This window comes from Equus przewalskii, chromosome 1 (assembly GCF_037783145.1).
Source record: "Equus przewalskii isolate Varuska chromosome 1, EquPr2, whole genome shotgun sequence".
Taxonomy (NCBI): domain Eukaryota; kingdom Metazoa; phylum Chordata; class Mammalia; order Perissodactyla; family Equidae; genus Equus; species Equus przewalskii.
The window spans coordinates 31,798,691-31,809,755 of record NC_091831.1 but is presented as its reverse complement, the minus strand read 5'-3'; the positions used below and the strand labels follow the sequence as shown (position 1 = coordinate 31,809,755).

At 47.7% G+C, this 11,065-nt stretch overlaps 1 protein-coding gene across 5 annotated transcripts in view; it reads right to left on the bottom strand.

Annotated features, from left to right (window-relative positions):
• Positions 1–126: 126 nt before the first annotated feature.
• The window catches only part of MMS19 (MMS19 homolog, cytosolic iron-sulfur assembly component), a 31,004-nt gene continuing 20,065 nt past the window's right edge, over positions 127–11,065 (bottom strand). The window contains exons 9-31 of one of the 5 annotated variants that reach the window (XM_008531839.2): positions 9,726–9,812; positions 9,224–9,298; positions 8,744–8,821; positions 8,067–8,205; positions 7,668–7,822; positions 7,329–7,407; positions 6,928–7,053; positions 6,655–6,736; positions 6,204–6,304; positions 5,950–6,099; positions 4,857–5,012; positions 3,952–4,051; positions 3,366–3,468; positions 3,158–3,226; positions 2,812–2,938; positions 2,344–2,444; positions 2,155–2,211; positions 1,822–2,008; positions 1,435–1,517; positions 1,140–1,304; positions 998–1,057; positions 607–707; positions 127–526 (exon numbers count right to left, since the gene is read on the bottom strand). In XM_008531839.2, the coding sequence (XP_008530061.1) occupies positions 499–526; positions 607–707; positions 998–1,057; positions 1,140–1,304; positions 1,435–1,517; positions 1,822–2,008; positions 2,155–2,211; positions 2,344–2,444; positions 2,812–2,938; positions 3,158–3,226; positions 3,366–3,468; positions 3,952–4,051; positions 4,857–5,012; positions 5,950–6,099; positions 6,204–6,304; positions 6,655–6,736; positions 6,928–7,053; positions 7,329–7,407; positions 7,668–7,822; positions 8,067–8,205; positions 8,744–8,821; positions 9,224–9,298; positions 9,726–9,812 (2,409 nt within the window). In that variant the 3' untranslated portion in view covers positions 127–498. The remainder of the gene's footprint in view (positions 527–606; positions 708–997; positions 1,058–1,139; positions 1,305–1,434; positions 1,518–1,821; positions 2,009–2,154; positions 2,212–2,343; positions 2,445–2,811; positions 2,939–3,157; positions 3,227–3,365; positions 3,469–3,951; positions 4,052–4,856; positions 5,013–5,949; positions 6,100–6,203; positions 6,305–6,654; positions 6,737–6,927; positions 7,054–7,328; positions 7,408–7,667; positions 7,823–8,066; positions 8,206–8,743; positions 8,822–9,223; positions 9,299–9,725; positions 9,813–11,065) is intronic. The other 4 variants (XM_008531840.2, XM_070559858.1, XM_008531841.2 and 1 more) reach the window with 4 other exon arrangements.

Below are 11,065 nucleotides of genomic sequence, written 5' to 3'. Positions count from 1 at the left end.
GATGCCCTGAAAAATTCTTGGCCAATCCCTGTCATTACTGTTCTCCTAGCAGATGCAGTGATGCTTCTGGTTATGTGCTACTGAGGCACATAAGTAAGAGGGAGGGGGGAACATCTGAAAAGCCCATTACCAAAAGAAATCTTTATTCTCCAGCAGGTACACAACACCCACCATCCCTGGTCCTCAGGGCCACACGCATCAGCATTAACCCCTCAGCAGCATATCGCCCTTTTCCTGACACATAAATGGAAGAGCCCCAAGACCAAGATCTTTCCTCAAATACAAGTGGTCTCACACTCAGTTACTTCACAAATTCATTAGAAATCAGGATTCCTATGTTTCTTGGACAGCCATGCAACAGAGGCCCAGCATTTGTGCCGTGTCCGTGGGAAAGGCAATCAAAGGCCGGTGGTCTCCCTGCCCTGGGCAAGATGGCTCAATAGTTAGTAATTCTAGGTAAGATTGTCTGTCAGAACAGTCTAGGCCAGGACAGAGGGCTCAGCTACCAGGGCTCCCCAGCAGAAACCTGTAGGCAAGAAGAATGTTGGCAGCGTTAGTGGTAAGGCTCATTTTAATCCCCTCTCTCCCCATGACCTAAAAACTCACCATTCTCCCCTGGCTGACACTGCTTCCTTGCGCACCAGTCTCTTCTTGTCATCCAAGGGTTTGGCTAGGGCCCGGATCACCTGTGGTTTGTATGGCAGCAGCTGTGGAGTTAGAAGAGTTAATCTTAGCTTTGCTCAATCAAGGCTACCTAAAGCTGCTTCTCTGACTCTACAACTAATATTCTTCCTATTCTTTAGTGATTCCAACGTATGCTATGTGGTAGGATGGCCATTCAATTATAGGGTAGTCAGGCAACCCCTGCCTATCCGTACCTTGCAGTTCATACGTGAGTCACACAGCAGGGCGGCCAGTCCCACTTGACTATGGCAAAAAGGTACTTCTCTGGCTCTTCTAAGTTTTCAGGTCAGAGAGGGACATCTGAGGTACTCACCACAGGGGTGGGCAGGCGAGTGAGAGCATGCATACACTGCAGTGCGGCAATCCGGACAGCCTGGAACACAACCACAAGGAGGTGAGGGGAGACCCATGAAGGAGAGACGTAGGTGTCCAAGAGTTGTTGGGGCTCAACACACCATGGAAGGGCTAGAGCTGAGGTTCAGGAACTTGGTGACGAGGGTGTCAATGTGAAGACTCATGACTTGGGGTGCTTCCAATAGAAGAGGCTGAAGGCAGCTGAGGGTGGAGAGCTGGACCACAGAGTCGGGGCAGGACAGGGCCTCCAGCAGCAAGGAAAGCAGCTAAGGGGGCACAGGAAAAGTGGGGATGACCACATAGGTGATGAGCCTGGTTCTCCTCCTCCCCTTTCTAGCCCCAGCTGGGGAACAATGACTTGGTCCCTTGCTTAGAGGCTCTGACTGCAAGGCTTACCGTGGGCAGCTCTGGCAAGAGCACAGGCTTAGGCAGCCTGTTAAGTACGTGAGACAGACCCTTCAGGTAATTTGGCTTCACATCTGTAAAAAATGGAAAAGATTGGGAGAAACTGCACAAATGTACAGCTTGAGAATTCGACTCTAATCCCTCATAAAGTTGCGACATCAGCCTACAAAGTGGTTAGGAAAAAAAGGCCCCTCAAGCTCAGAATAAGCAAGATATGCCCAGGCCCCTCAAGCTCAGAATAAGTAAGATATGCCCAAGAAAGGGAAAGAGTGGGACAAGAATCTGGAAACAAGCATTGAGGTCCTGAATTATTTTGGAGAATGTGGCCTGAGCAAAGGAGAGGTCTACATTCTGGGGCCTTTCTTTTAGACTCCTCACCTTGGGGAGCAGCATGGAAGCCCTGGACCAAAGCAGGCACATTATCTGTGAAGAACCGCTGGCGGAACATGATCCTCACTTCAGCATGGCCAGCACGAGTCAACACATCAGTGCAGTCAGACATGAGCAGAGAGAAGCCATCAGCTGCTGCTGGGCCTAGTTCTGGATCACTCAGGAGCCCCATGAGCTGGAGAAAAAGGAGCCTTTGAGGTACATCAGGGGAGAAGAATCTTAAATACCCAGAGGAGAATGGCAGTTGTTACTAGGAGGAAAAGGATCAACAGGAAGTTCCTGTTTAGGTCCTAGGTTCTCCTGTCTCCAGAATGGATTTACCCGGTCTGTAAGGCAGGAGCTGAGAGGATGATATCTGAGCAGTAGGGCCTTTGTTACCTGTAATTAGAAGAGAACAGTCAGGGCATGGCAGTCAAAGAAGTATGCTTACGGTTCAAGGTCAAATGGAAAAATTTTATTTAACCAGACATAATTGTCTCTCTCTAGCCAGAATCCATTCCAACTCCTTACCCAGAGAAGCAATGTGAAGGCCTGAGTACGACAGGGCCCAGAGCCCAGCCCAGCCTCCACTTTGTCCACAGCCAGCTGTAGGAATTCATCCAGCTGTTGCCCTAAAGAGGAGGGAGGAAATGTTGGTACGAAGGCTACATGTTTTTCCTTTAACAACGAAGGATGTAAATCATTTAAATGCAGAGCTCCCTGAGAAGCCATTAGAAAAGAACAATATCATTTTGGCTGTGGACTTTGCCCACTCAGCTCTAGCACACCAGTGTGAGACCCTGGTGTTCTCATGATGCATGAGTGCTGGCATTCGAAAAGAGCTGTCTACTTCTACTAAAGAATTATCCCAAATAGCTTCCTGTAGGGAGTAGGATGACACAACTAGATAGAACACTTTTAAAGAGGCGGAGGACTGAACTTCAAGATTCATCGGTAGTTGAATCAGGGAGGCTCCGACCTGCAGCCTCATTCTAGTACCTGCAGGGTGCTTGTTGAGGAGTCCTGCAAAACACTTGGCAGCGGCGGTAGAGGAGAAGGGGCAGCTGTCGCAGCAGCTCAGCTCTAAAAGCTCCCGCATGAGTTGGTTCAGCTGAGGGATTTCCACCTGCAGAAAACCTGGCCGTGTAAGGAACCCAGAGAACACCTGAACTCTAAGAGAGACAGCAGAAAGTGGCAGCAGGGGCCAGGATGGACAAGAACTAAATTCTCCAGTGGGGAGAGCAGATCAGCTTAGCCTGTGACAAATTTCAGCCCAGAAGTCACCTGGGACCCACATCCCCTTGTCAGGGTTAAACTAGAGTACTCCTCAAATGTGCCCACTTACATTTCGAGGCAGGGAGCAGACAAAGGCCATAAGCAGTGCAACCAGCCGCCTCTGCCCTGAGGAGCCATCCTACAAAGGAAAAAGAGCCCTAGAGCCTGTCCTGCCAGCAATAGGCTTGTCTGCCCCAATACTCATCCCAGATTAGCCCTACAAATTGGAAGGACAGAAGTCCCAGTATTCTTCCCCATCTGATCCATCAGACCCTCACCTGGAATGGCTGGAATCTGCAAGGGAAGCTGTTTTCAGGCAGAAAGGAGATGTTGCCATCCAAGAAGAGGGGCACAATGCGGGTGACACTCTGGGCAGCTAAGCTGAGGGTAGAGCACTAGATATCACCAAGGAGCCAGGGTTCTAAAGCAGCCCTGGGGTTCCCAATAGAGTCATTGAGTCAACGGGCCTGAGCGTGGTCATTCATGCATTCAACAAATATTAATTCAGCACATGTTATATGCCAGGAACCGTTCCCATTTTAGGCCCTGGTGATACAGCAGTGAACCAGACCAAGTCCCTGTTCTCCTGGAAGCTTACAATCTAGAGAGAAAATGTATAGTTAAAAATTGCTCCACAGGCGATTCTTCTGCACATCTGCAGCTACATTAGTCCGTGGTCCACCCACCCCCACAGTCCATGGTGCTAAAAGCCCCTTCCTCTTTTGCCAGCAAAACTTAGAGAACGAATAACTGCCTCCACATTTGATGCTGGGGAAAAGGACAGCTCAGGAAGCAGCTGTCTGCTCCTTCTTCCCAAGACTGCCGTCCTTTCTGGGATCAAGCCACATCCATGATTATACTCACTCAGGGCTCAAGTGTGTGGTGGCAGTGCCAATGACAGATACCATGGCGGCCAAGACCTCATCCTCCAACAGCACTTTTCTCAGAACTGAGTGTTCCTTCCCTGCAAGATCAAAACAACACACACACAATCACAAGGCCTTGACTGTGGTTCAGATCATCATGACACAAGATCAGCAGTTCCTAACCTGTTCCCTAGTACTGCTGTAGCCCTGAGAACCAGCAAGGCACCAGAAACAGGAGTGGTCAAACATGGGCCACAGAGAGCTCTCAAGAACTCTGTGTACAGTCCTTAGCCTGGGCAACAATGGAAAATAAGGCTAGCTAATATGAACGTTCTTAACATCAGAAATAGTTACGTTAAAGTCTTCAAAAACTTAGAGATTACATGGATTTATCTTCATAGGTCCTTATTATAGCAGCTACCATACATTGATTTACTATACATACTGTGTTCCCAGGCACTATGCATTATCTTATTTCATCCTTACCAAATGCCCTGTGATAGAGATATTTCTCTTTATCTCCCCCCTTACAAGTGAGGAAACGGGCTTAGAAAGGCTAAATATCTTCACCTAAGTAAGTGGTGGAGTTGAAGATGAAGCCCAACCAGGTGTGCTTGATTCAGAACCTAATTCTAACTAAACTATTTACATAGTAATTAAAGGGAAGAAAGGTGTGCATCCTTTTGAGCATTGCTAACAGTAATGGATTTTGGTTCCTGCCACTGGTCAGGTCTGCACCCTTTGCTTAAAGTGAAACCTCAATTTGGGGACAAAGGATTCAAAGTAAGCCTCTGATGGTACAAAATGCAATACCAGCGGTACCCCAAAGGTGGCAGTGCTGGTCAACACTGGTGGAAGGCTGAGGTCCAGTGGAGGAGTAGGAGGGGAGATGGAGAAAGTTACCTGGCATGGAAGCCTGCACAGCCAAGGCAAGCAGGCAAGGTATAGCTGTCTGATGGAAATACCAGCAGCTCTCGGGGTCCAGCTGGCATTTTTCTGCCACCTGCTGGAGGCTTTGACAGACAGCAATAACTTCATTCGGTCCTGCAGCCATATTCCCTGTGTGGTGAGAAAGTGTTCTCTGTAAGGTTTTCTCAAAAGCACTTCCAGGTATTTCAGTTAGCGCAGATGGGAAGAACAGTCAAAGATGAGTGACTAAAGAGACCAAGAGTGTCTTATTAAAGAACCAAGTCATTTTATTCTCTTGGATGTTCTTGTTCATCTATTCACACTTCACAGTGGAGACCTGCTCTGTGCTAGGCTCTGCAACAGAAGCATTCACGTACATTTTCTCATTTTTCATAATCCTAGAAGTATCATTTCCCCCATTTTATAGAGGAGGATGTGGGGGCTCAATGAAAACTACCAGTGGTTTTTCCAGGGTGACACTAAGTGCAAAGTTCAGGAATCAATCCCAGGCCACACTCAGAGGCCAGTGTTCTTTCTACCATGTAACAGCAGACCATCCACTGTTGAGTGGCTCCACCACAAGGGCCGGGCAGTGCAAAGCAGGGAGCTTAGGAAATTAGTGAGGGCCGTGGTGAGTGAGCACGCAGAAGCCTGTCACTTATGCCTCGGAGCAGTGCTTCTCAAACCAGCATGTGTGTACCAGTTACCTGGAGTTCCTGTTAAAATGCAGATTCTGATCAGTGAGGCCTGAGACTTTGCACTTCTAACAAGCTCCCAGATGATGCCCATGCTGCTGACTGATGGACCATATTTTGAGTAGCATGGCCTGAGAGTGGTGCTTTTCAATTCTGGTTCCACATTCAAATCACATGGGCAGCGCTCTTACTGTTGCCAAAATCCCATCCCTCCTCAGAGACTGATTTAGTTGGACTCAGTGAGGCCTAGGCATCAATATTTTATTTAAAAGTTCCCATGTGACTCTCATGGATAGCTGCCATTGGAACCACTGCCTTAAAGGCATCAACTCCAAGCTTGACTACAGCTCCCCATTCAGCCCAGCTCTTTGATGATGATTCTTGGTAGTTACCTTTGTTCATCTGGCAGAGATGCTGCAGCAGCAGAGGCAGAGTCTCCTTGACAAGGCTGGGATGTGTTGATACAGCCGACAAGGCTTGGAGACAGCATAGATGCTGGGAGTGTTTGGTGGGCCCATCCCCTCTGGCCAAATCTGACTCCCCTGAAAGCAGCCCAGGAGACAAAGTTTTACTGTGTGATGGCAAGCATGAATGTCCCCAAGCCTCTCTAGGAAGGAGCAGGCCACAGAAGACCCGAGGCACATACCTAAGCACAGCTCCTCAGCAAGCTTGGGCACTAGGTGGCTGCTGAAGGCCAGAGGGTAGAGAGTGGCCAGGGTACCTGATGCTTCCAGTGCTGCTACCCTGCTGGGGGCACAGGGCAAAGGAGCATTAGCTAAGCCTTAGCCCACTGTTCTCTTGCCTAGGCCTGCCATTAGGCAGATTCAGGAGTGTGGGCTCCTGAGGCTGCCTTACTGAAAAGCAGGACTCAAGTTCCTACACTACTAAGTTGGACAGAGCTTCTTAATGCCCAAGAAAAGAGACAGCAGTCCCACATCTCCAACAGGTTAGCACCCAGAGTCAAGCACAGGGCCCACCTCCCCTAGGGAGAGCCAAGGGTCAGAAGCACAGAGCCCTGGTCCATCCTTGCTGGTTCTGTTGCTGCCAACACAGAGGCAGGGAACAGCTGGCTCTATGTCACTGCTTTAGATTCTCACCAACTCTGGGACTCCTCCTCCAGGAAGCTCAGTCTGTATAGATGACCCACTGCCAGCTCTAAGTCCCCGGATGACAGGAGACCTGTGTTAAAAGGGCAAACAAACCTTATCTTCCCCTGCAGCCACCACAGCCTTTCCAAAAGTCCTATTAGAAATCCCAAGTCAACCAGAGTTGTAGTGAGAACTAGAAAATTAAGACTGCTCTTCATTTAAGATAGAAAATTGCAAGGAAAGGACCAATACCCCTATCTTTTCTCTCTCCCTTAAGTGTACCTGGCTGGGCACCCAGGACTGTGAGTGTACGGATACCAACAAGCTGAAGCTGCGTGTTGGGGTCTGTCAGGGCCATGAATACCAGTGAGCACAGTTGGTCCTTGAAGCCACTCAGAGGCCTTTCGTCTAGGGAGAGACAGAGTCCAGGTTAGAGGAAAGCCCTGACTCAGCAGTCAGGCAAAGACAACTTGGGGCAGATTGAAAGAGCTTAATCCATTGGGTGTTCAGGAAGTACACTGGGAAAAAAACAGAGGTCTCATCCATTAAGCGTTCTTATGCTAAACCTTGGAACGACAGGACCACTGTTCTAGACTACTTCTCCACGGCACTCTGCCTTCCCTCCTTCATCGGCTTCAGTACTCAGCAGCCCCCAGAATACCACATCTGGAAGGTGACCTCACCCTTGTCTTCACAGCTCCATTTCTGTTGCAGCTTCAAGAAACCCAGGATCATTTCAAGAATCGTCCGCCGCTGGTTGCTCTGTAATGTTTTAAGGGGTACTGGAGTCAAAGAATATTTTAAAGGATTTCAATCCTGCTACTCTGGAAGTGGGGAGAACTATCCTTTTATGTAAGAGTGTCAGGAAAAGAGTGAATAAGAGAACCAGCAGCAGCTAGTGGGAGCAAAACCCAGCATCTACTATTGAGGCCCAGGCTCAACACTTAGCGCTCTCTCTCTCTGTGAGAAAGGGACCCTAGCAAGAGGCACCATCATTTCCTCAAAAGATCCTGCTCTCTTACCTGACTGTGTTTGTGGAACTGTTCCAGCAGTAAAGGCAGCACGTTGCTGGTGATGTGGTCACAGGCCCGGGCAGAGGCACCTGCAGCAGCCTGCAGCAGTTTGGCACTAGGCCACACCAATTTCATGTCCGGTTCACACAGATGGTGCCTGCAGTCTAGAGAGGCAGCACATCACAGGCCTGGGCGCAGGCCAAGCATGGCCTGAGCCCCATAGTCCATATAAATGGGAGAACTGAGACCTGGGCGGTTTGCTAGCACTTACCACTCAAATTGTTTTCAAGTAGGGCTCCAGCCCTCAAATCACTGAACATGGGGGGCTACACATGAAAGGTCATCAGCCCTTAAGGAATTTCTCTCTAGTGTGCTCACTGCCCTCTCTGGCTCCCATGGCCCCATTACCCTGTAGAATGTTGCTAAGGAAGGAGTCCAGGAGGTCCTCAGCATCAGCCCTCAGCACAGAGCGAGACAAACAGGCAGTCAGGGAGTGGAGGGCCGCTAAGCCCTCGGCCTCCACCCGCTCACTTGCTGTCTGGAACACCTGTCAGGGAGGGATCCCATGGCTACTGAGGTGAGCCTGCACCAGGTGATACCCCACCCACCTACTGCCTATTTCCTTTGGGGGAGGCAGGGGAGGGTTTGAGAACCTTTAGGGCACAGCAATGAAAATTAACCCCTCAAATGACTTTCTTCTCACCCAATGTATTCTCACCAGGACTGATATACATAATTTTGAGAAACAGAATGCCAACTTTGAGCAGTGGCTATTGGGATCCCCTACCCTAAGCCTCCTCCTCTCCCCCTCTATTCAGTACGGTACCATAGGTGTCATCACCTCTGCTCCTTACCATGGAAGGACAAGAAGTGGGCACTGTGCAAAAGTGATCAAGTTACATCACCAAGCAGCTGACCCTCATGTAGGAACTCTCTCTCTTCTCATTCAACTAGAAGTGTGCCCCACTGCTTGCTTGTTGAATAACCAGGCACAGCAACAGAGGGAAAAGGACAGGGTGTATTATTTCCCCTCATGCCTGACAACTGGGAGTTAACAGTAGTGAATTTATCTAAGTAACACTCACCTCCCTGCGGACAGAAGCCCAAAGGCTGGGGAGGAAGTCCTTCAGTTCCTTCTGTCCGTACACAGAACAGCAAGCATTCTGCCAAGGAAAACGCAGGTATCAGCTATCTACACACTAGACTTCCTAGGATATGCAGGTACCTCAGCGTAATGGCACCTGAAGGAGCCTGGCTCTCAGCAAAAAAACCAGCAGGATTTTATAACAGTCCCACCCAGGGCACAGAAAAATAGAGCACAGCCTGACGAATGAACAAGCATCAAGAGGGAGCCCTGGTCAGCCTTTCCTTGGCTGCCATGCAGTTATGACAGGACAAAATAATTTGCTGCTGGGGGCTTTAGATCAACATACAGGCCCAGATCCGAGGTATCCCTCTTTTGAAGCCCACTGAAATGTTCCCTGGCTCTCCAAGAATCTATAATCCTTTAGCATCCCTAATTTGTCTAAAGGCAGCTGGACCCTAGAAGGAGAAAAATCACTCACCAGAGTCTGCAGAGAATCCAGCTTGGCACTCAGAATCTCGGAATCCACTTTCTCAATCAGCAGGGGCAGCAAGAACTGTGGGAGAGAAGGAAGAACTGAAGCCTAACATGGGGAGTGTTGCAGCTACACCAAGGCCAACCATGTCCTTACTGCATCAGTCCCCACGGGTAGGTGCTACATTAAGGAGCTACACTTGAGTCAGGAGTTGTGACTCTAAGCCAACTTTCTGGCCAAGATGTGGCCAGATCTCCAGAGACATGAAAAATGGGCTAGTTGGCAAAGCTATAGGATTTCAAAAGACAGCACCAGATAGGGACTAGATTACTATTTTAAAGGAAGAGATGGTAAAGTTTTCTACTTACCACACAAGCCTGAAGACATGTGCAGGATGTCACACCTTAAAACATATACTGGATCTTTCTTTTCCCCCCTGTTTTTACTGTTCTTTCTTCAGAGACTTCAACGGGCTAAGGCTACATACCTTAATCTTGGCTAGACCCACCTCAGCAAATCGTGGTGTAGAAGCCAGCACAGCTCGAAGACTCAGGATGAGATCTTCTCTCTGGATACCATGGGGATCATTGGGTGGCTGGAAAAGGGAGAAGGACCATGGGTTTGTGTAACCACTCTTGGACACAGGCTTGAACCTGACAACCCTGCAGAATAGGGTGATATTTATACCTAATCTAGCAGAATAGTATGATATGAGGTTCCAGCAAGAAAACATGCTTGCCAGTGAGAGAAAGATAATCTGTGTATGACTCCACTCATATGAGGAATTTAAAATTATGGACCAAGAACAGTTTAGTGGATACCAGGGGAAAGGTGGGGTGGGGGGTGGGCACAAAGGGTGAAGTGGTGCACCTACAACCTGACTGACAAACATTAATGCACAATTGAAATTTCACAAGATTGTAACCTATCAATAACTCAATAAAAAAAAAATTGAAAGAAAAAAAAAAGAAAACATGCTTGCTCTTATATGTTCCTTGGAAATTTTTGTCTTTTTGGCATTTGTTTTCTATCTGATCAAACAGTTTATCTCTGATCTATCTTCTCACCACTCAGAGATAAGCACCATTAACTTTCTGGTACATTACTTTCTTCTCTGTATATATATTATGACTATGTGTTGGCAGACACTGCCTCCCTTTAAAATACATCTACTTTTAGAAAATGTGATTGTTTTGTACATAGGGTTTGTAATTTATATTTTCATTTAATAAATTAGGAACATTTTCCCATGCCATTAAATTATTCTTTCATGACATTAGTTTTAGTGGCTAATGCTATTTCATTGTGTGGTTGAGCCGCAATTTATTTAAATAATCCTCCTTTGATAGACATTTCTGTTTTTTCACCCTCATAAAAAGTTGTAATTCTGGCAATATAAAAAGCATTGATGGTTTCTGTGTCAAGAGGGCAAACTAAAAACGTGCATCAGATTTTCCTTTTCCTCTTTAGAAAGCCCATTAAAATATAGTTAAAGGGCTTTTCTATTTTTTTTTAAAGATTTTATTTTTTTCCTTTTTCTCCTCAAAGCTCCCCGGTACATAGTTGTGTATTCTTCGTTGTGGGTCCTTTTAGTTGTGGCATGTGGGATGCTGCCTCGGCGTGGTTTGATGAGCAGTGCCATGTCCGCGCCCAGGATTCGAACCAACGAAAACACTGGGCCGCCTGCAGCAGAGCGCGCGAACTTAACCACTCAGCCACGGGGCAAGCCCCAAGGGATTTTCTATTTTTTAAAGACATAAAGCTAAAGGTTGAAGAGAGTAGGATAAGAGATGTTGGCAACAAAATTTTAGAAGATGAAAAGCAGATGGATAAGAAGAAAATGACTTA